Below are 23,209 nucleotides of genomic sequence, written 5' to 3' on the forward strand. Positions count from 1 at the left end.
GTTAGCGATGCGTTGTTGTCGATGACAGCTGTCAAAAAGCACGTGGCTTTGTTTACAAATTCAAATCTCGCGCCAAAATTCAAATTTCCCGCCAAAATTCAAATTTCCCGCCAAAATTCAAATTTCCCGCGGGAGGCGGAGGGGCCCCTGGGAGCCCGGAGGAGGAGGCGGCGGCAGTACTGTCCTATTATACTACTGTAGTGGTCTATGAATCTGCAAATCGCTCTAACCATTACCCTTGAATGTGACTTTGAGCGTGTCCATCTGAACCTGGATATTTGATGGCTCACAAATTCGTCTCGCCCTCTTGGCGAGTGTTGTGAGAATGCCTTGTTATTGTGCTGGACGCTGCATGAAGATAGCGATTTGTGTGGGTAGGCTTATGATAGACGGTATGTCCTAAAGAGCTGTCCGCTTTCTTTCTTACGCCCCCTGTGGGTGGGGGCAGTAGAATAACACCCACGGTATCCCCTGCCTGTCGTAATAGGTGACTAAAAGGGGCCTCAGGGGTTCTGAACTTTGGAGCGTGGGTTGGCGACCACGGGGCCCTCAGCTGAGTCCTGGCATTTCTTCCACTTACTTGTGCCAGGCTCCTCACTCTTATCTATCCTATCCGACCTCCCTTGGTCAACTCTTGTTCGTTTCCAGCCCCGACGCTATTAGGTTTGCGAGGGCTAGGGAGCTTTAATTTTCACGCCCTTCGCGGCCCTTGTCTTCCTTTGGCCGATATCTTCATTTTTAGAAGTGTTGGACCCCTTCCATATTTTCCCTCTGATTAGTGTTATATAGAGGATGGTTTCCTAGTTGTACTTCCTCTTAAAACAATAATCACCACCACCACCTTTCTTTCTTACTAGAACATCCAAGAAAGGAAGGCATCTGTTTGACTCAATCTCCATAGCGAATTTAATTGAAGGATATTGCTGATTTAGGTGGTTTAGAAATAGATGAAGTTTCTCAGGATCTTCTGCCCAGACCACAAATGCATCATCAACATACCTCCACCACATCATTTGTTTGATGGGCACCGAAGCAATAGCCTCCTTCTCAAAATACTCCATAAAGAAATTAGCCTCTACGGGCGAAAGTGGACTACCCATTGCCACTCCATTTGTCTGTAAAAATTCCATCCCCACAAGAAATAGCTGGAAGTCATGCAGTGTAAACTAGCTTAGTAATGTCCTCAGGGAATGAGAGACATGACCGAGTCAATTTGCACTTTAGTGAACAAGGACTCCACATCGAAACTCACAAAAAGTGCATTAGGTTGAAGGGTTATGGTTGACAGCTTGTTGAAAAAATACCGAGAGTCCCTGACTTATGATTCAGTACGTCCTATGTGTGGCTGAAGCAATTTGCTTAGGTATTTAGCAATAGCATACGTAGGAGAACCTATCGCACTAACAATATGTCTGAGGGGAACATCTTTTTTTGGATCTTAGGCAGTCCATATAATCTAGGTGGCACTACATCCCTCGGGGACGGATGCTTTGCCTCCTCTTGTGGAATTGAAGATTGCCTTAAAAGCTTTACGGTGGCATCTGGGTTCGTGCGAGACACTGCCTGTTCCTGAGCTAGTCGAAGGGACTTAGATTTCTGTCTGAATGACACCTGGTTGAATTTTTGTTCAGCATGTATAACAGTAATGCAATCGAAAGTCAACCACAATTGCTGCGAGAGAGTGTTACTTGACAGCAGGTGTAAACGAAACAACTTTCGGGAGACTGAGTCTACTTCCTTACAAGTATAATGCACTCTCTCGATCACAAGTGTCTTGCTAGCGCGTTGATATATTCTCCTGACCTTCGGAGTATTTAATGTGCTTCAGCTCCACACAGTTGGGAATGATGTTATGGTCCCTGCATCTCAGCAGAAAGCATTAAGAAGAAAAAGGACTAGACTTTTTTCTCCTTAATTTGCAGAATTTTGAAGCTTTCTTAAAAGTTTCCTCCCCATAGAGATTTTTAATGTTGCCATTGATGCTTTCATGGCCCGTGCTTATAGATGTCATATAGGCTTTTGGGTTTATGCCGTATCAAGAAAATAAGATGGAATTCTTTACGTTTTTCAGAGATCTGTGCTCTGCGTCATCAGAAGAAAATCTCGACTGTCCACGAGAAAGGCTTCTTAAACAATGAGCTATTGAATTTAGATGTTATAATAGAAGTGGAAATGGTATGTTCATTCGTCACCAGATGACTTCCCGGACACAGTACAGCACTAGCGTACAAAGCGGAAGCTTACGGAACCATCAGAATCAGTCTAAGAGGGTTACGTAACATATGACATTGACAGGTGTATGACACTGACACAAGCCTGGAATGAAACATCTGGCGATGAGAAACGTACGGATTTTGAAAATACCAAGACGAATAACAGCTGTGAAGGGATAAGGAAGGGAACTACCTACGTAAATCCTTAATGGCCGGCAACCAGGTATTACTTAATTGTAAGCCAGTGAACCTGTTGAAATTGTTGGGATTACCACGTATTTCCACAGCTTCCTGTATAAACATAGACCTGTAGTGTCTAGTGTGGGTAAGAGCTCGAGCATCTTGGAACATGACATCACGGCCCAAAGATAGAACGTGCTCAGCTACTGCTGATTCGTTTGGCTGGTTGGGACGAATACTGTATTACTCTCATGTTCCTTGATGCGGGTACCGATGTATACCTTACCGCAAGTACAGGGAATTTTGTATACCTCAGGATGAAAAAGTGGGGACAATTTGTCCTTGGTTTTACCCAGACTGTGACCGGTTTCGAGGTTGAAGATCTGTTCAGTGCACGATCTGCGAGGGCGGAAGCCAGCTTGATATTCACCAATCCTATGCTCGGGTTGTTCTTGTATTCTTTTCAACAGGCATGCAAAGAAAATTTTGTAGCCGACTTCAAGGAGGGAGATTCTCCTATAGTTGTTGACATCAGTTTTGTCTCCTTTTATGTGAAGTGAATGAATTAAGGCACATTTCCTGTCTTTGGGGAGTTTTTCATTTTTCCAGATTTTCTGTATGATTTCTGTAAGTTCTTTGAGTGAATTTGGACCAAGATTCTTAAGGAATTCTGCAACAGTCCCGTCTCTTCCTGAGGTTCTGTTGTTCTTTAGTCATTTAATGTGGCTCTGAATTTCTTCCTGGTTTCATGGAGGTGATTCTGGATGAGTGAAACTGGATGCTTCTTCAAGAAATCTTTCAGTGGGTTCAGGGCAGTTAAGAAGTTCTGAGAAGTACCGTGCAAGTTTTTGGCAGTTTTCTTTATTGGTAAGTGCCAATTTTCTGTCTTGTTTCCTAAAATATAAGTTCTGTGGAATGTATCCTTGGATTTTTTCTGTGAACATTCTGTAGAAATCCCTTGTGTTGTAGTTTCTAAAGTTTTCTTCAATTGAGTTCAGTTGTTTTTTCAGGTGCTTTCTTTTTCCTTGCCTGATGGTTTTGGATACTTGTTTTCTGGTCTCATACAATTATGGTTCAGTTTTCTGGGATTTTTTACTGTTGTATTTCTGAAATGCAGATTTTCTTATGTCTAGGGCTTGGTCTCATGTCGAGTTCCACCAGGGGTGTTTTGTATTCCTTTTTAAGGGTATCATTTCTCGTGTTCTGTATGATTTTGGTGTGGAATTCTTTCCATGTTTTCACTGGTTGATTTTCCCATGCTTCTTTTAGATCCGTAATTGGAATCCTTTTTCTGTCAAATTTCTGTTAATGGATTTTCTTGGGGTGGTATATTCTTGGAGTAAATTTTACTTTAACTCTTGTCAGATAGTGATCAGAGTCGATGTTTGCTCCTGTCCTCACTTGTACATTGTGGACTTCTTTCTGTAGTGGATATGAGATAGCTACATAATCAATGTGAAATTCACCAATGGATTCTATGGGGGACCTCCAGGTCTTTTGTTTCTTGGGATGCGCTTCCTGAGGGATGTGGACATCATTTTAAGGTTGCACTGTTGACATAGTTCTATGAGTCTTGAACCATTTTTATTGGTAAATTTGTGCACCTGGTAGAGTCCCACGGTTTTCCTGTGTTCCTTTTCTCGGCCGATTTATGCATTGAAATCACCTAAAAGGATTTTGACCGCAACCTTTGGAACTTTTGACATTACCTTTTCAAGTTTGTTCCAAAATTTGTCCACGTTTTGTGGTTTCTTTTTGTTGTCTATATTTGTAGGTGCATGTGCATTTATTAATGCATATTTTTTATTGGCACACTGAACCTCATGGTCATTAGGCGATTGTTGAATGAACTTCTTGGATCTAGTTCAGTATACTTTTACGTACTACGAAGCTCATACCAAATAAAGGAGTCCTATTTAGAATCTTTTGGTCTGTTTTACTTTTGAATATAAGGTAATTTCCATAATCCAAGGTGGCATCATCAGTAAATGGAATTTCCTGCACGGCAAGGATAAGAATTTTTTGCCAATCAAGTTCTGTGACTAAATTTAGTAATTTTCCTGGTTGAATCAAAGTGTTGATATTAAATGTATCAATGGATTTTACCAGAGAGCTCCGACTCTGTCCCATGTTTTCGTGGTCGTCCAGGCTCCCCAGAATCCAAAAGCCTGGTTGCCGTCTCAATGCAACGAGTGGATTGGGTACCACCTGGGGTAATATTGTTACTATGGTCAGGAATCATGTTTGGCTTGTAATAGGAGATCCAGCAGTGCTGGGAGCTTAGAACCAGAGATTGTTAGTTCCTGGAGCTTGGTATTGCCGCCGCACCCACAAGGTGTCAGACGCACCTGCATTTTTAACAGACTTTTTATTACCATCCCAAAAAGCAAGGATGCCTCTTCCGCCAGTTCCGCCTGTCCGCCTTCACTGCCGTTGAGGTCTTCACTCATAACCCTGAGCTGGGACCCTTACCAGATGATACACACGGGGTCTGGGACTCCCACTCCCTGGGCAGGGCTACCTCCAAAGAGGGTCCCTACCTGCTGCCGTTCCTTCTTCCTCCTTTTCCTCTCCCCAGACCATTCTCTCGACATTGGAATCCTTCCATTTGTGACACTTCCTTTCTAAAACTCTCTCTCTGTTGCTTCTTCTTCCCTTATGTTGTTTCTTTCCAAATCTTTCTTAACTTCATGAATCCAGGTTGTTGCTGACTTCTTGTTCCAAAGATATTTGAAGTTTTGTTTGGTTAACCTGTCGTCATCCATTCTGTATAAATCTCCAAAAAATATCAGTCGGCTCTTCCGCATTGTATCTGTTGTTTTGTACATTCCAGTATACTTTATGATTACTTCTTGACTTCCAGAGATCTGTAGTTCTTAGTGGACTCAGTTTTTTCTGTACAATTTTTCTTTCTTTTTTTCTTTCTCCTTCTTCTTCTTCTTATTATTATTATTGAAACGCAGCACATGCTGAAACCGCAGCCAACTAGATAACGCTCCACTCCTTATACCGGCCTTGACAAACGGAGCCATGCATTGTAATCAGAGAAGTTTCATAGCTCGACACGTAACACTGATTACCTACAATTGTGCGCTAGAAATGAATACTCCCCTGTGGAATAGGTACTGACTTTGATTGCCAATTTCTTTTAATTAAGATATTGTTACTTAGGTTAATACTGTTAAAATTATTAATCTTAACGTCTACATTCATTGATAATTGCCAAAATAATGTGTGAAATCGCTAAGTGATAGAGCAGCCCAGGTGACATTCATTAACCTTGAGTAACAACAGCAATCCTATAGCATTTAGATACGTTGCAGAACTTGCCAATACGTATGTCTTGTGAGGTAATCTTGACATTAAGCATAATTGTTCACTTGGGGTAAAAGAATTCTTCCTTCAAGTGCTGCAGTCAGGAAGTGAGGGTCATCAAAAATAAAATTCTTATTTTTTTTCTACTGAAATATTCAGCAGAGCTTCCTGAACAAAACAGTGTGTGGATAACAGAGAGATGATAACTCAAACCCTTTTAAATTTAAAATTTAGTATGTGTATATAGTTGCAGTTTACATTTCATTCATATTTTGTACTAGAGTTTTATACAAAAAGTCACCAAGAGAAAGAATTTTGAGTAAAAACTTGGTAAGATAGTTTGTCTTCTAAATCTCTAATTCCCTGTAGAAAGTATCATTTTTGATGTCATTAAGTTTTATTTGTACCTTTGTCAGTTCTTCCTGTTTCTTTCATATTCTTCAGTCAAGTTACTTTCACAGTCAACGGGTTTGTAGTCCTTTGAGCCATCAGTCTCGGAGTCTGGCTCCATCGCCTTTGGACCCGGCTGGGTCAGGGATGGCTCGCAGACTGGGTGAGTGTGCCATCAGTCTCGGAGTCTGGCTCCATCGCCTTTGGACCCGGCTGGGTCACGGATGGCTCGCAGACTGGGTGAGTGTGCCATCAGTCTCGGAGTCTGACTCCATCGCCTTTGGACCCGGCTGGCTCAGGGATGGCTCGCAGACTGTGTGAGTGTGCCATCAGTCTCAGAGTCTGGCTCCATCGCCTTTGGACCCAGCTGGCTCAGGGATGGCTCGCAGACTGTGTGAGTGTCCCATCAGTCTCGGAGTCTGACTCCATCGCCTTTGGACCCAGCTGGGTCAGGGATGGCTCGCACAGTGGGTGAGTGTGCCATCTTCAGCATTGGAATTCATCATAGGTAGGGCCCCGGTCCCAAGTCCGGAATGAGAAAGGAGGAGGGTTTGCTTGCCTGACACCCAGCTGTAAAACTGCCAACAGCGAGTGTTTGGGGGTCGGAAATAACCTGACTCCCTAAGGGGGCCAAAGGCTTCAGGCGAATGAGCCCCTTTAGGTGGGGGTGATGGTCCCCACAGTGGAGTAAATGCCCCTGGAATCCATTATGCAGCATCTGTTCTCCAGGTTAGGGGCAGCTGCGCAAGCCGTCTGTACTTCAGAGGAGCGGCCTCATTATCACCTCACTGGATCACATCCAGTGTTGTAATTTGGGACTTAGTTCCACACAGGTGACACCTTGACAGTCAACCATGGAAGGTCTTTTAAGAAACACTTCACCAGCTGAACCAAGAGTTCAGAGAATGCAGCATTCGGATAGTGGGCTGCCACTTAAAAGATATCATGAAGTCAAGGCATGGAATTACCCCAGTACAACATACACGAACGAGACAAAGTCAAGAATCAAACCAAAGCAGATAACATACTTCTCTACACACAATATAAACTCACTCATGCAAACCGGTAAACTAAAAGTGGTTACCAACATAATGGACCAACACAAAATTCTTATCATGGGATTACAGGAAATTAGAAACATGGACCAGGATGCCTTGGAATCTCAAGGGTACAGACTTTATAGAGGTATACCTGGGAAGAGAGTGATGAAGAATGTCCCACAATTTGGAACAGGATTTTTGCTCAGTCTTAAAATAATAAACTCAGTTCAAGAATTCAAATCACAGTCGCCACAACTCTCCATGCCTACCTTAAAGGCATCTAATAAAATCTATACTATAATAAATGCCCTTGCTCCCACCAATGATAAAAACAACTCCTCAAAAGACCATGAGGAAACAGAAGAATTTTGGGACCTATTGGACCAGACCATAGATAACATCCCCAAACACCATGTAAAATTATTAATAGGAGACTTCAATGCTCAGCTAGGCGGAGAAAGGAAATACCGTGACATCTTAGGAAAATGGCCAGCACACAAGAAAGCAAATAAAAATGGAGAGAGATAGTTGACCTGTATAGAAACCATAATTTAATCTCAAAATCTACATGTTTTAAGAGAAAACCTCAACAAAACACGGAAACACCCTGACTACATTAAAGGAGAATGGCAACTGGATCACATCTGCATGGACAAATACCACCACAAAGAGATCTATAATGTCAAAGTCCTCCGATGAATAGACACAGGTTCAGATCACTACGTAGTTAAAATTAAAATTAAACTCACTCCCCAGAGGAGACAACAAAAGCAAGCTGGTAAAACTAAAAGAAAAATAGATCCTACCCAGCTAATCAACAATGAAAATTACCAAAAAGCAACTGTAAATATAAAAATCTCAGATAAACTTGAAGACCTAGTACACAAACTTAAATAAATTGCAGAAGACCTGGCTCCAATTAAACCACGTAAAAAACAACAATGGTGGAACAGTGAATGTGATGAAACAGTGGAAAAAAAAGCTTCAGACATGGCTATTACATCAGTCCCAGAAATCAGAAAAAATCTAATAAAACAGAGAAAAGAAACTACCCAAGTTTTAAGAAGAATAAAAAGACAACATCCTAAGGACACACTGCAATTAACTGAATAAGAATTCAATACAACTCAATCAAGGGACTTCTACAAAACCTTCATAAAACAGTTCCAAAAATATGAACCCCTGACCCTACTGATGAAGGATAAAAATGGTAAGCTGGCTCATAACAATAAAGACAATGCAGAAATTCTGGCTAAATATTTCAACAAGCTTCTAAATTGTGAGGAATCTACAGAATTCCTTCATTTGGATGCCAACACCCCAATAAAAACACCACTAGAGAACATCAATCCTCCCCACAATAAAGGAAGTCTACCAAGCTCTGAATAAATTAAAAAACTACAAAGCACCAGGAGAAGATCAGACCTTTGCGGAAATCTGGAAATATGCAGGAAGATCAGCAAAAGTTCCCCTTCATCAACAAATTGTCTGTATCTGGATTAAAGAAGAACTGCCAGAACACTGGACAACAGCCCTCATTCACCCACTGCATAAAAAAAGGAGACAAAACCGACCCCAACACTACAGGGGAATCTCGCTCCTAGACATAAAATACAAAATATTTTCAATAATCATCCTTAATAGGATAAGTTTACAACTTGAGAAAGAACTAGGAGAATATCAAGGAGGTTTCAGACCCTGGAGGAGCTGTCCTGATCAGATCATGTGTCTTAAGTTGATAATGGACTATAACAGGAGAAGAAACAGAGATATGGTGATAGCATTTGTAGATTTCAAGAAAGCTTATGATAGCATCCATAGAGAATCTCTGTTCAAAATTTTAAGACACCTTGGACTACACCGCAGATTAATAAACATGATAAAATTGACCCTCACTAACACCAAATCAAAAGTGAAGTTTAGGGGTGAAACATCAGAGATATTTGAAATTAACACTGGACTACGGCAGGGAGATGGGCTCTCACCATTATTATTTAACTGTGCTCTAGAAATGGTAATGAGGGAATGGTTTAGAAAATGTCCCCCCAAAATAAAGATTGGCTGAAAAATCAAAACAAATTGCCTGGGTTTTGCTGACGATTTAGCATTACTAGCAGTGGACATAAAAGAAGCAAAAACCCAGATATCAGAACTTCAAAACAATGCAAATAAAATTGGGCTCAAAATATCATTTGAAAAAACAGAAATTATGACCCAAAAACCAACGCAACTAAAATAAGTTACCATAAATGGTAATAAAATCAAAATAGTAACTCAGTTTAAATATCTTGGTGAAGTAATAACACATAACCTAAATGAAAAAATCTCAATCCAAATAAAAACAAATAGATTAGCTAAAGCACAAAAATTAACATGGGATATCTACAAAAATAAATGTCTATCAATAAATGCAAAAATAAAACTCTACAACACAGTTATAAAACCAGAAGCTACATATGCAGCAGATACACTTTTTTCATTTGAATAAACAATTAAAGACTGACAGACTTCAGAAAATTGAAAGGAGGATTGGAAGAATCTGGATCAACAAAAAATACCAGAAAGATGGACAGTGGCAGATAATACCTAACAAAGTTGCATACAAAGAGCTAGAACCCATTACAGATACTATGTGTAAGAGGAGACTGGGATTCTTTGGACATATCATGAGGATGCAGGATTCGAGACTTCTGAAACAACTAGTACAATACAATCTTGTCTCAAAAAATACCACAGGAGGATGTAAATGGATCAGGGAAGTAAGAGAGGATTTGAAGGAAATAGGCCTTACAACAGAAGACACCATAAATAAGATAAAATTGAATACAAAACTCAAGAATACAAACCTCTGCTTTATTCTTATACGAAACAAACCAACAACATTCATATTTTCAACTGAGGAAAGGGCACGAAGATCAGAACGTCTGAAGAAGTACTGGGAGGACCGCAAAGCCCGAACAATCCCTTCAAAGAGACCTGAATGATGGACTGACTAAAGAGATCCTATGCGGTCATTAAACAAGAAGAAAAGGAATTATTATTATTGTCTGAGTCCTTGGCTGAATGGTCAATGTCAAGGTTTGATTCCTGGCTGGGTCAGGGATTTGAATCACGACTGATTAATTCTTCTAGCTCGGGGACTGGATTTTTGTGTTTCCTCTCCACATTCAGACAACACACCGCACTACCAATCGTCACAGAAATGTGCAATAGTGAATAATCACTCCATATAGCATTTGCTTTACGAAGGGCACCTGGACAAAAAAGTATGCAAAATCCACATATGCGACATAGTTTGCACCCGCAACCTCTTATATGTGGGAAAAGAGATGGAAGAAGGAAAAGAATTGTCATCATCATCATCATCATCAGTCTGGGTAGATGTATCACCCCTGTATCAATTTCAAATTTAAAATTGAGGAGTGGAAACGGAAAACGACGTAAGTGCCGCAAATATAATTTTGAGGTTTTTGTTAGGACATGAGTCTGTGTGTTGTGGTGATCCATCTGGAAAGGATTCATGTACCAGAAACATTTATATTCGTTCCAAGCACGGTACACAGATAACGTTAGAAGTTCGAGCTGACACTAGTGCCATTGACCGTGGCCTGGAGAGTGATGCAAGTGCCAAGGGAGGTCCGGTCGTCAATGTGTGTAGTGCCGCAGCTCGCACCACATTACATCGTACTAGCCGGTGCTGTTATAGTGGTTGTGTGACACGTTATTATATGAACTGACACGGAACCTCATACGTCTCAGAAGGTTTACAGTTCAACGATAAACAAAGAGCGTAAGGAGAAACTTACCGCTGGTAAACCTTACACAACATCTACAGGTCATGAGAATCCTGGCAAGAAAGCACCCTCAGAACAACACATGTAAATGTAAATATGCTTGTAAAACGTTACTACGTGAGTACAGGGAGAGTCTGTTCAACCAATTCTACACTTTAGGCAAGGTACATACCTTTTAAATAGACTGGAACTTGTGAACATAAACAGAAGACGACACGAAACATACAACAATCCGTCAGAAAGTAAGAGACAAGAAACAGTGTGCTACCATGTCGCTAATGGAAGAGGTGAGCATGTGCAAGTGTGCGGTAAGAGGACATTTCTGCTGTGACAAATCGGCAGCTTCAGACACTTCAAGAAAAGAAACAGAAAGGTGTTATGGTTTATGAAGACGGAAGGGGGAAAAGTGAAGGCTCAAACATGCATAAGGTTAAGTTCACCACAAATGACAGGGATCTGGTGAAAAACCATATAAATTCCTTTCCCTGAGAATGCAGTCATTACCGTAGGAAGAAATCGCAGAAAGAATATCTCAGTCTGGATTTAAGTTACCACTGGATGTTTACTGCATCAAAGGAAAGTATCTAGACAATAAGGTGACATACAAATGCTATTGTGGCATCTTCAAGACCAATTTTAAGACATTCTCCAGTGCTAAACCCAGAACAGACACTTGCCAGCGTTGTGACAAGCTGCACGCCGCTTTGAAAGCCACGTCTTCAGAGTCAGAATGACATAAGGCCGAGTGATATCTGTGATTCTCAGATACCCACCAGTAGTACCTGCACAGTGAGTATGGATATGCAGCAGGTTCTGTTTGTTCTGACTCTCATGCGTTCCAGTATGTTTTACTCACGACAACTAGTTTGCTATAATCAATGTATACATGATTCAGTCACCAATGACAGTTTCATGTGCTTATGGGATGAAGGGAGCGGATGTCGAGGGGGTAATGAAATATCATCTTGTTTATTCAAAGTGATGTCGTCCGGATATACAAACAAACAAAACATTTTATATAGTGTGACAACTGCACATCACAAAACAAAACCAGGATGATAATAACACTCATTTCTTTAGTTGCTAAAGACCATTTTGATATTATTGATTTAAAATTCTTAGTGTCCGGACATAGTTTCTCATTGAAGAAAGGAAACGAGTAATAGAAGCCATGATCCCAGATGAGCTTGAGGCCTTGGGAGTTCTCGCCAACGACTACATCAATACTGCCAAGCTGTGGCTCAGTAGAGCCTAAAGTAATACATGTCAGAACAACATTCGATAGTGACTGGGTGCCTTACAAGATACTTAAGAAAACAAAGAAAATGTGGGGGCTTCCTCCACCAACACAGCTTCCTCGTGTGCAGAAGCATCATATCAGTGCAGAAAAGAAGAAAGATCTGCTGGTGCTCTGTGACTACTTAGATGTAAAGTATAGAGATTACTATCGTCAGCTGTGTTGAGAAGAAACTGTGTGTTCATAACCATGTAGAGTGTAACATTCATATGCGGATGTTATCCACTTCATAACACGTCCTGCACATATTGTATCTTTCGTTACATTACAGTGTTTTTTTTAACATGTTCTATGCTATATACGAAAGATACTTGGTGTGTCGTTCAGTTACGAAATGTGCACAATCGTAAAACTTAAGTAGAAATGTGTCATTTGTTTCCCCTTTTCACGTTGCGTAGTATGTAGGCTTACATCACAATTTACAAGTAACTAATCTCATTTTGGTCCGTATTGAAGATACAATAAGTAAAACACTTTCAAGATTAAAATTATTGTGTCCACCTTTTCAATACAAACATATTTTTTAGTGATTAAATTCTACATGAATTAAAAACACCAGTTAGGGACATGTTCCGCCCTAGTTATGGGCATCTTCAGCCTAATACTAAATCTTAAGGTCAAGAATTAAAACTATAAACATCGGAACTTAATAGTAAACTTAAAATATAATACTAAATACAATGGTCTTCTGCTTCTTACATAGTTTACAATATGTACATTAACTTTGCCAGAATTTACGAACAATGAATTAATTTATTTTATAATGAGTAGACATCCAAATTGTAGATTGGATTGATCACAGCATGAATTGGGGTTTCTCAAATTGGATTGACTAGAGATTTATCACAGCGTGAGTTGGGGTTTCTTCAATTGTTATGGTCGCCTGAGTCGTAAGTATTGTTACAAAACCGGAACCTTGGTTAAAGTCGTTCATGTTAGGGTATGAATCGTTTGAATATTCCTTTAGAAAGAAGCATGGTTATGTATTAAGGTTGAAGCATGTATGTTGGAAACTATTGCTGATCGGATAAAAATTTGGAATATTACGTTATTCTTGTTGATTAACTTCCCATTGCTGCATTGTTCAACCTTGGGAGGAATATGAGTTGTCTGTAACTGGATAAGAGAAAAAACGGGGAATTAGAATGATGAAAGTGGAATCCAATATGATAATAATTGCAGAGTGAGTTTTTATCCCATGAACTTACTTGTCTTGTCGACGTTAGCTGGGACCAATAGTTCTGGTTGTATCTGAATGACTAAGCTTGCTACTCCTGGTGTAGTATTGATGCTGTAACGGAGGGGTGGAGTGTGGAGGGGAAGGGGGAGTGAGTTTCAAATCGTGTGTCTGTGTTGGTGCTTGAGAGGTGTCAATCAATCAATCAATCAATCAATCAATCAATCAATCAATCAATCAATCAATCAATCAATCAATCAATCAATCAATCAATCAATCAATCAATCAATCAATCAATCAATCAATCAATCAATCAATCAATCAATCAATCAATCGATCAATCAATCAATCAATCAATCAATCAATCAATCAATCAATCACTACTGATCTGCATTTAGGGCAGTCGCCCAGGTGGCAGATTCCCTACCTGCTGTTTTCCTAGCCTTTAAATGATGCAAAGAAATTGGAAATTTATTGAACATTTCCCTTGGTAAGTTATTCCAATCCCTAACTCCCCTTCCTATAAATGAATATTTGCCCCAATTTGTCCTCTTGAATTCCAACTTTATCTTCATATTGTGATCTTTCCTACTTTTAAAGACACCATCCAAACTTATTCGTCTATTTATGACCTCCCACGCCATCTCTCCACTGACAGCTCGGAACATACCACTTAATTGATTATTTTCACCATGTTGGTGACTTATATTCAGATTTCTGTAAAATATTTTCACTGCCTTGTCAATACTTTATACATTTTATTTTATTTAATTACCGTACATGTACATGTTTCGAGAGCCACCGCTCTCTTCTTCAACGGTGCCAAACATTAATTGATCCTTGGACTATGGTACCATGGTATAATATAACAAGTACACTGACTGACAGAGCAAATGCAACACCAAGAAGGAGTGGTTCGAAAGGGATGAAAGTTGGGGAAAAAACAGAGACGGCACGGACGAATAATTGATGTTTACTTCAAACCGATATGCAGGTTACACAATGCGCATGGCATCAACTCAGTAGGATGTAGGACCACCGCGAGCGGCGATGCACGCAGAAACACGTCGAGGTACAGAGTCAACAAGAGTGCGGATGGTGTCCTGAGGGATGGTTCTCCATTCTCTGTCAACCATTTGCCACAGTTGGTCGTCCGTACGAGGCTGGGGCAGAGTTTGCAAACGGCGTCCAATGAGATCCCACACGTGTTCGATTGGTGAGAGATCCGGAGAGTACGCTGGCCACGGAAGCATCTGTACACCTCGTAGAACCTGTTGGGAGATGCGAGCAGTGTGTGGGCGGGCATTATCCTGCTGAAACAGAGCATTGGGCAGCCCCTGAAGGTACGGGAGTGCCACCGGCCGCAGCACCTGCTGCACGTAGCGGTGGGCATTTAACGTGCCTTGAATACGCACTAGAGGTGACGTGGAATCATACGCAATAGCGCCCCAAACCATGATGCCGCGTTGTCTAGCGGTAGGGCGCTCCACAGTTACTGCCGGATTTGACCTTTCTCCACGCCGACGCCACACTCGTCTGCGGAGACTATCACTGACAGAACAGAAGCGTGACTCATCGGAGAACACGACGTTCCGCTGGTTTGATCATCTGCTGGTAAAGTGGCTGGCAGCTGTGCGGGAAACAAACTACCTGGGGGTGTAAATCAGCTGGTGCAACCACCTCCGCGCAAGCGCTAGGTAGCTACCCGAAGCTAGACACTGATATACAGGGTTGGCTAGACTGATTTTCAGTGACTTCTCGCTTTTGAGCGAGGTGCTATCTACCGTTAGATGTATGAAGTTCATTTCGATTGTCTTATTTTTGTGTGCTAGCATGTGCTGATTGTCGCCAAACAGCCTAATAAAAGGGAAGTCTGAAGAGTTATGGACAACGATTTATGTCAAGCTTTCGTGATTTTAATCTATGAGCTTCAAAATCAATACATAAGTGGGATTAAAATCTCAAGATTACATTTTCTTACACCAGTCATGTAAGGCAGCATTTTGGAAAGTATTCTCGTTGTAGATTGGTCAAGTCGCTCGCTCCGTTATAGAAGTTACGCAGGTTCTCTTCGTCTTTCTAATTTACATTTAAAAATTTATTTTTGTTCCCTGCCGTTTTTCTTAACTCTTTTACGCGCTTCCATAAACGTTTATCTTCCTTACAGACTTATTGCTTTTGAGCATTCTATCTGAAGGCTTCTGTGAATTGATTAAGTATCTCCACGATGCTCTATTTGCAACTAGCTCTGTGACCTCGTTTAGTTCAACATGCTTCCATTTATTGACAATGCATTTCATTCTAATGTTTAACTTTATGAAGATAAAGTTGAAGGTACTGTAAATGTAAAGAACTAATCCATTCCTAGGAAGAGGAATTCGGGAATTGAGTAGTTTCCAGTTTCTTTGAAATAATTTACGAGAAGACTATGTGAACAACTGATAGGGAATCTGCTATCTGGGCGACAGTCCGATATGCTATATTCATCGTAACAGCACTTTCTATAAGTAGCACACATATAAAGCATTTTCCTAGTAGACATAATATTGTGATTTAACATTTCAATGAAATATGTTATTAACAAAAGTACGTATGAAAAGAGGCATACAGATGAATACAACACTAATAATGAAAATAAAAAATATTCTGCATAATGAAGACTCAAACCTTCATACTTCATATTACAAAGCGAGCACATTAGCCATTACACTACAAGGACACTTGGGGCAGTTAAGATACATGTACTAACTTGTACCTGGTGTCTGAAAACTGAAAAAATGGAAATCAGAAACTTAAAGCTCATTTGAGATGATTTTCAAATAAGTTCTGATTTTATATCCTTGTAGAATTTCTTTGCGAAAGTTCGACTGTAATGGTTCAACTCCCATTACAAGATGATAATAATAATAATAATAATAATAATAATAATAATAATAATAATAATAATAATAATAATAATAATAATAATAATAATAATAATAATAATAATTTAATTATTTGATTATTTTATTATTATTATTATTATTATTATTATTATTATTATTATTATTATTATTATTATTATTATTATTATTATTATTATTATTATTATTTTATCTGTGATATTATTATTTAATTTAATTCTGTAATCTGATTTTGCTATGTAGTAATTGATTATCGCTTGCGTGATTGTAGTTAATTTGCTATGTATCATGTGTGTGTAGATTAACATTAAAGACATGTAAAGTGAGGCTTGCTACCTAATATCATATATGGATATGCTTTGAGAAACCTTTTGACATTGCAACACATGGTGCAATACTGCTACCGTAACTGTCGAGTCATCGCATTTAGCGATGAGCTCATATTCAGGGAAACACTTGGCGTGTGTGTCAAATAATGCCTATATTACAGCATCAGTTATTTGGATGGAGAGACCTCAGTCGGTCAGTCACTGGGAGAGTTCAGTTGAATGGAAGGAGATGAGACTTGCCATGAAGTCAGTTGGATACCGAATCTTGCCATACGGAGTACTACGGAGATGGTCGTAGTCAGTCCGTGAGATGGATAAGCAGCAGCCACATGGATACTTAATCATTAGTCACCATGTGGATTAAATGTTTGGAGTGGGTTTCATGTATCTGTTCGGTCAAGTTTTTGTGTCAGTGTGGTGACAGCCGAATAGTGAGTCATCGTAATTCAGACTAACAGTTATCCGTGAATTACTTGTAAAGTTGATTGTCAACTGTGAATCTAATTTCAAGCCGTGCTATATCTCGTCAGTAAAACGAAAAGGATACATAATTAAATTAGGCTTGAGATACCTACAGACGACACCAACTCAAAGGAATACGTCGTAATAACACTCAAAGTGTTTAAGGTGTGGTGATGTGAACCAGCGAGGGTATATATCTTGTACAACTTTTAAATGTCCAGTCAAGAAGAATTCAAATTTAATGTATAGTTTCTTTCAGTTGTAATGTCATAATTTTATATTCTTATGTGTTTTCTTGCACCAAGTCTTACTATTTTAAGACAAAATTTAAAGAAATATATTTTGTTCAATATAAAATTCATTATCGTTTTATTTCAGTGGTAGAATTAGATAACCTCAAATTCAATGGGGAAACAAAACAACAATCTCTTTTTCCTACAACCTATGCTGTCTAACCCCACACCCTAGAGATATTCAAGACTCTCATTCTATTATTGCTGCTCTGAGTTGTAGCTGGTGCCCATCAAATATTGTATGTGTAAGTAATCAGGTAAGAACTAAGTGTGAGTACAAGGTCCGATGATTGAGTATTGTGTTTCATGAATATGTTAATATTTTTTTCATTTTAATTCAATTTCATAATTTTAAATTAGTGAGTGTAAGTTACATCACGTATAAAGTGTTTCCCCAACACTGTCGATGAGAGAGGCTGGTGTGACCGTTGCAACTCAAGGGAAGCGTTAATGTTCAAAATCCTGCAATACAACATCGATCACAGTTACAGTATCATGCTTTTATCAGTATACTAAGCTAATTTATGCTGTATGTCACCAGAAATGCAGCTAATAATGTTCAGCTCTCAAAACTTGCCCGGCAGGTAAAGCCTTATCGGGCCCTCGAAGTGGCCGATAAATTACGCGCCGGGTAACTATGATTTATGCTGCCAATAGCGCTGCCCAGGAGTGGTCGAACGGAAATATACTTTTGCGCAGAGAGCAAGTCATGTGCTACTTTACCAGTAGCTGGTAAGTTGAGGGTAAATGCAAATCACTTCTCAAAAAGTCAGTTCATATTGTATGTGAGAGTGATGCCCACCAGCTCGAGTTGAGGGGACTCGGTACTGTTAAATGAAGTGATACTTACGGATGTCATACCAGATCTCCTTGTTCCCCGCATCGGCTCTAGCTGAGTCGAGGGCATAGCGAAGAGCAAAGAGAATAACACAGCTCATACAGAGCGGAGGCTCACCAGTGGCTGAAAGGAACACACACGTTAGCAAACTACTAGCCAAATGGAGAATCTAACTAACTACAAAATTAAATAAAAGTGAAGAAATATAAAGCAAAGCAAATCAAATGGCCAATCACTCCTGATCTGCATTTAGGGCAGTCGCGCAGGTGGCAGATTCCCTATCTGTTGTTTTCCTAGCCTTTTCTTAAATGATTGCAAAGAGATTGGAAATTTATTGAACATCTCCTTTGGTAAGTTATTCCAATCCCTAACTCCCCTTCCTATAAATGAATATTTGCCCCAATTTGTCCTCTTGAATTCCAACTTCTTCTTCATATTGTGATCTTTCCTACTTTTAAAGACGCCACTCGAACTTATTCGTCTATTTATGTCCTCCCACACCATCTCTCCACTGACAGCTTGGAACGTACCACTTAGTGAGCAGCTCGTCTCCTTTCTACCAAGTCTTCCCAACCCAAACTTTGCAACATTTTTGTAACGCTACTCTTTTGTCGGAAATTGCCCAGAACAAATCAAGCTGCTTTTCTTTGGATTTTTTCCAGTTCCTGAATCAAGTAATCCTGGTAAGGGTCCCATACACTGGAAACATACTCTAGTTGGGCTCTTACCAGAGACTTATATGCTCTCTCCTTTACATCCTTACTACACCCCTAAATACCCTCATAACCATGTGCAGAGATCTGTACCCTTTATTTACAATCATATTTATGTGAATTACCCCAATGAAGATCTTTCCTTATATTAATGCCTAGGTACTTGCAATGATCCCCAAAGGGAACTTTCACCCCATCAACGCAGTAATTAAAAATGAGAGGACTTTTTCTATTTGTGAAACTCACAACCTGACTTTTATCCCTATTTATCATCATATTATTGCCTACTGTCCATCTCACAACATTATCGAGGTCATTTTGCAGTTGCTCACAATCTTGTAACTTCTTCTTCTTCTTTGTTGTTTAGGCCTACTGAGGACCACGGGGCTCGTATCTACTCTTGGGTAAAGTTGTTGCTTTATTCTTCTTCCAATACTCCTTCATTTGCTGACTATGAGCCAGCTTTCTCTCTTCGGTCCACTTAGTTCCTGTAGTCTTCTTACTTGTAAGGGACGTTGGGAAAACTCTGTGTCGGATGGCTTGATGGAACAGTATTACTCTGTACAGAATAATATCCTCTGTGAAAAGCCTTATCTCTGATTCCACTCCTTTACTCATATCATTTATATATATATAAGAAAATATAAAGGTCCGATAATACTGCCTTGCGGAATTCCCCTCTTAATTAATACAGGGTCAGATAAAGCTTCACCTACTCTAATTCTCTGAGATCTATTTTCTAGAAATATAGCAACCCATTCAGTCACTCTTTTGTCTAGTCCAATTGCACTCATTTTTGCCAGTAGTCTCCCATGATCTACCCTATCAAATACCTTAGACAGATCAATCACGATACAGTCCAATTGACCTCCTGAATCCAGGATATCTGCTATATCTTGCTGGAATCCTACAAGCTGAGCTTCAGTGGAATAACCTTTCCTAAAACCGAATTGCCTTCTATCAAACCAGTTATTAATTTCATAAACATGTCTAATATAATCAGAAAGAATGCTTTTCCAAAGCTTACATGCAATGAATGTCAAACTTACTGGCCTGTAATATTCAGGCTTTATGTCTATCACCCTTTCCTTTATACACAGGGGCTACAATAGCAACTCCCCATTCATTTGGTAAAGTTCCTTCAAGCAAACAATAATCAAATAAGTACTTCAGATATTGTACTATATCCCAACCCATTGTCTTTAGTATATCCCCCAAAACCTTATCAATTCCAGCCGCTTTTCTAGTTTTCAACTTTTGTATCTTACTGTAAATGGTAATTCTAAATTCCCATAGAGGGAATCAGATATTTTTCCACCAATAGAGCATATCTTACTGTAAATGTCATTGCTGTCATAGGTAAATTTTAATACTTCTTTAGTATAAGTCACCTCCTCTATCTGGACATTATCCTTGTAACCAACAATCTCTACATACTGCTGACTGAATGCTTCTGCCTTTTGAAGATCCTCGCACACACACTCCCCTTGTTCATTAATGATTCCTGGAATATCCTTCTTGGAACCTGTTTCTGCCATAAAGTACCTATACATACCCTTCCATTTTTCAGTAAAATTTGTATGGCCACCAATTATGCTGACTTCAAGCCATCTTAATGGGGATTGGTTCATCTGTTCTACAGTTGGTGGTGGTGCTATCTCCATCTCCGTTTAACAACACATTCAAGTACTTCTTCCTCTATTCAGTTTCCATTTTCACTTCTTTTATTTTTCTACTTTATACAGTAATTTCCTTGGCAGTCTTACCTCTATCTTGGAGTAAAGTCATCCCCAGCACTTTTTCTTTCCTTCTTAGATTAGTCTTTTTACAGCCGAATTCTTGTTCTCATATTCCTGTGCTCGCTTGTCAATTTGTTCCTCATTTCTTTTTTTTTTTTTGTTTTATGTAATCTAATTTTCTTTCTTTCTTTCTTTCTTTCTTTCTTTTACTGCTGTCTTCATTTAGTCATTTCAGCAAGGTGTTTCCTTCTCTATTGGTGTCACACGTCTCTCCCAACAGATTTCCTCATCTTCCTTTATAAGAGTTTATTTGAACAAGCTCTTGTCTGATTTTTAGGTAATTTCATTGTTATACTTGTCTGGTAATTATTTTTCTTCTCTGAGTCCTTTAACAACCAGGTCTTGTTCTTTGGTATTTTCTTGCATTTAGCTTTTGAGAAATAGCCATCTTTACGATCAGCTCTTCATAGTGATGATCGCTATGTAAAGTCTTATTGAAGGTAACATTTGACATTTGTGTCTCTTTCAGTGAAATATGAATTGCCGAAAACTACTCTTATTTTTGATTGTGCAAGGGAAAGGAGTCATAAACATCAGAGGTCAGAACCTTGAAAATGTGAACAGGTTTAAATTTCAAGGAAGCAAAATAGAAGGCTGGTACAGAGAGGAACAGGTGAATGCATATCAACAATAGGCCAAGCACCACATGCCGCAACGAAAGGTTAACTTCAGTGCCAGTTATTTAACCACAGCTTCGTGTGCCATCCTTGATTCAACCATTGACAATGTCCAACAGAGGAACTGTTCAGCATTTTCATGATATTTTACAAACAAGCACTAATGGAACGTTTTTAAGAATTTTGGAGCCTGATTTCATTTTTGTCATATTTTACACATTCTGCACAGAGTTCATCCAAGATATTTTTAACACTTTTTAATGTCATTTGTGTGTGTTTGTACATTTGTTTTAGTTATTGGATGTGTTTGTATAGTTTTGCATTAAGGCTGATGATGGCAAACTAGTTCCTAGATGAGAAATGTAATGAAATGAAATGACGTATGGCTTTTAGTGCCGGGAGTGTCCGAGGACAAGTTCGGCTCACCAGATGCAGGTCTTCTGGTTTGACTCCCGTAGGCGACCTGCGCGTCGTGATCAGGATGAAATGATGATGAAGATGACACATAAACCCAGCCCCCGTGTCAGCAAAATTAACCAATTACAGTTAAAATTCCCCACCCTGCCGAGAATCGAACCCAGGACCCCTGTGGCCAAAGGCCAGCACGCTAACCATTTAGCCATGGAGCCGGACAGACATGTAATGTAAACCTTGCATAATATAGTATTGAAAGGTGGACCATTATGACATAAGTTTAATTATTATTGTTAAGGTGAATGTACTCTAGCAGAATATATGGAATCTAGTTTGGAAGAAGAAGTTACCAGTACAGGATGCACTATACAGTGGGAGTAGCCCAGTCCTAAGATTGTTTCCACTTAGTTTTGTCAGGCTCCTCATTTTCATCTGTTGTTCTTTTCTGGTCCCGATGGTATTAGGCGTTTAAGCCTAAGGAGTCTTTCATTTTTATGCCCTTTGTGGCCCTTGCCTTTCTATGCCCAATATCTTCATTTTTGAAGTGTGGACCACTTCCATTTTACCCTCTGATCGGTGTTAAGAGAGCAATCACCAAGAGCACGCTGTCCTCGCTGCCACACTTCGTCCACTCCCCGTATTTACAGAGTTACGAGACTCTCCTACCGAGCAAGTGGCTCTGTTTGTGGTTTGGGTCACGCAGCTGTGAGCCTGCATTCGGGAGATGGTGGGTTCAAACCCCACTGTCGGCAGCCCTGAAGATAGTTTTCCCATTTTCACACCAGGCAAATGCTGGGGCTGTAACTTCCTTTCCACTCCTAGCCCCTTGTTGCTGTAACACCCAGCAGATCGTAACAAACTGTACAGCTATTTGATTTCTTTGCGCTGTCTGATGTTCAAAGAATGTCTCTTGTTGCTAGGAAGTCCTTGATCAATAGAACATGTTACCATGGTGCAGCTTTCCAAATTATCTCTTCAGACTATAATTTATTTTGTCATTTTAAATGTTCATCTTTTGGTTTAAACCTTTTCAAGTACATGCCGTGTTCTACAAGTGTGTTTCCTGTTTCATCAGATGAAAGACCTATTTTCACTTTTGTTGCAGGGAAATGTTATATTGTGTTAATTTCTCCGTCAGTTAACTTCTGAGATATGTTTTACATTCTTCACTTGAGAAGTGGTTTCTTCTAACCTTGTACTCTTTCAAAGCTTTGGTTATGTAAACTTGTAACTACTCTTTGATGAGTGTAAATTAGCGTGTGGTTAGCCCTCTGTGACAATGATGTGAACCATCAAAGTATGATTTTAAATGTGATTTCTGTTTTTCCAAGCCAAGGCACATGTTTGTTTTGTTATGTACAAACCTGCGCAGTGTCCCTTTCTTCCTGGTTGTGTTTTGTAAGTCTTGCTTTCTCATTTTTTAAAATTTTTTAAT

General features: G+C 39.6%; 1 protein-coding gene across 4 annotated transcripts in view; it reads right to left on the reverse strand.

Annotated features, from left to right (window-relative positions):
- The window catches only part of LOC136883355 (uncharacterized), a 647,239-nt gene that overhangs the window by 30,703 nt on the left and 593,327 nt on the right, over positions 1 to 23,209 (reverse strand). For 3 of the 4 annotated variants that reach the window (XM_067155608.2, XM_067155607.2, XM_067155609.2), the window contains one exon: positions 18,244 to 18,354. The exons of the other annotated variant lie outside the window; for it this stretch is intronic. In XM_067155608.2, the coding sequence (XP_067011709.2) occupies positions 18,244 to 18,354 (111 nt within the window). The remainder of the gene's footprint in view (positions 1 to 18,243; positions 18,355 to 23,209) is intronic. 4 annotated transcript variants of the gene reach the window in all.

Source organism: Anabrus simplex, chromosome 11 (assembly GCF_040414725.1).
Source record: "Anabrus simplex isolate iqAnaSimp1 chromosome 11, ASM4041472v1, whole genome shotgun sequence".
Lineage (NCBI taxonomy): Eukaryota > Metazoa > Arthropoda > Insecta > Orthoptera > Tettigoniidae > Anabrus > Anabrus simplex.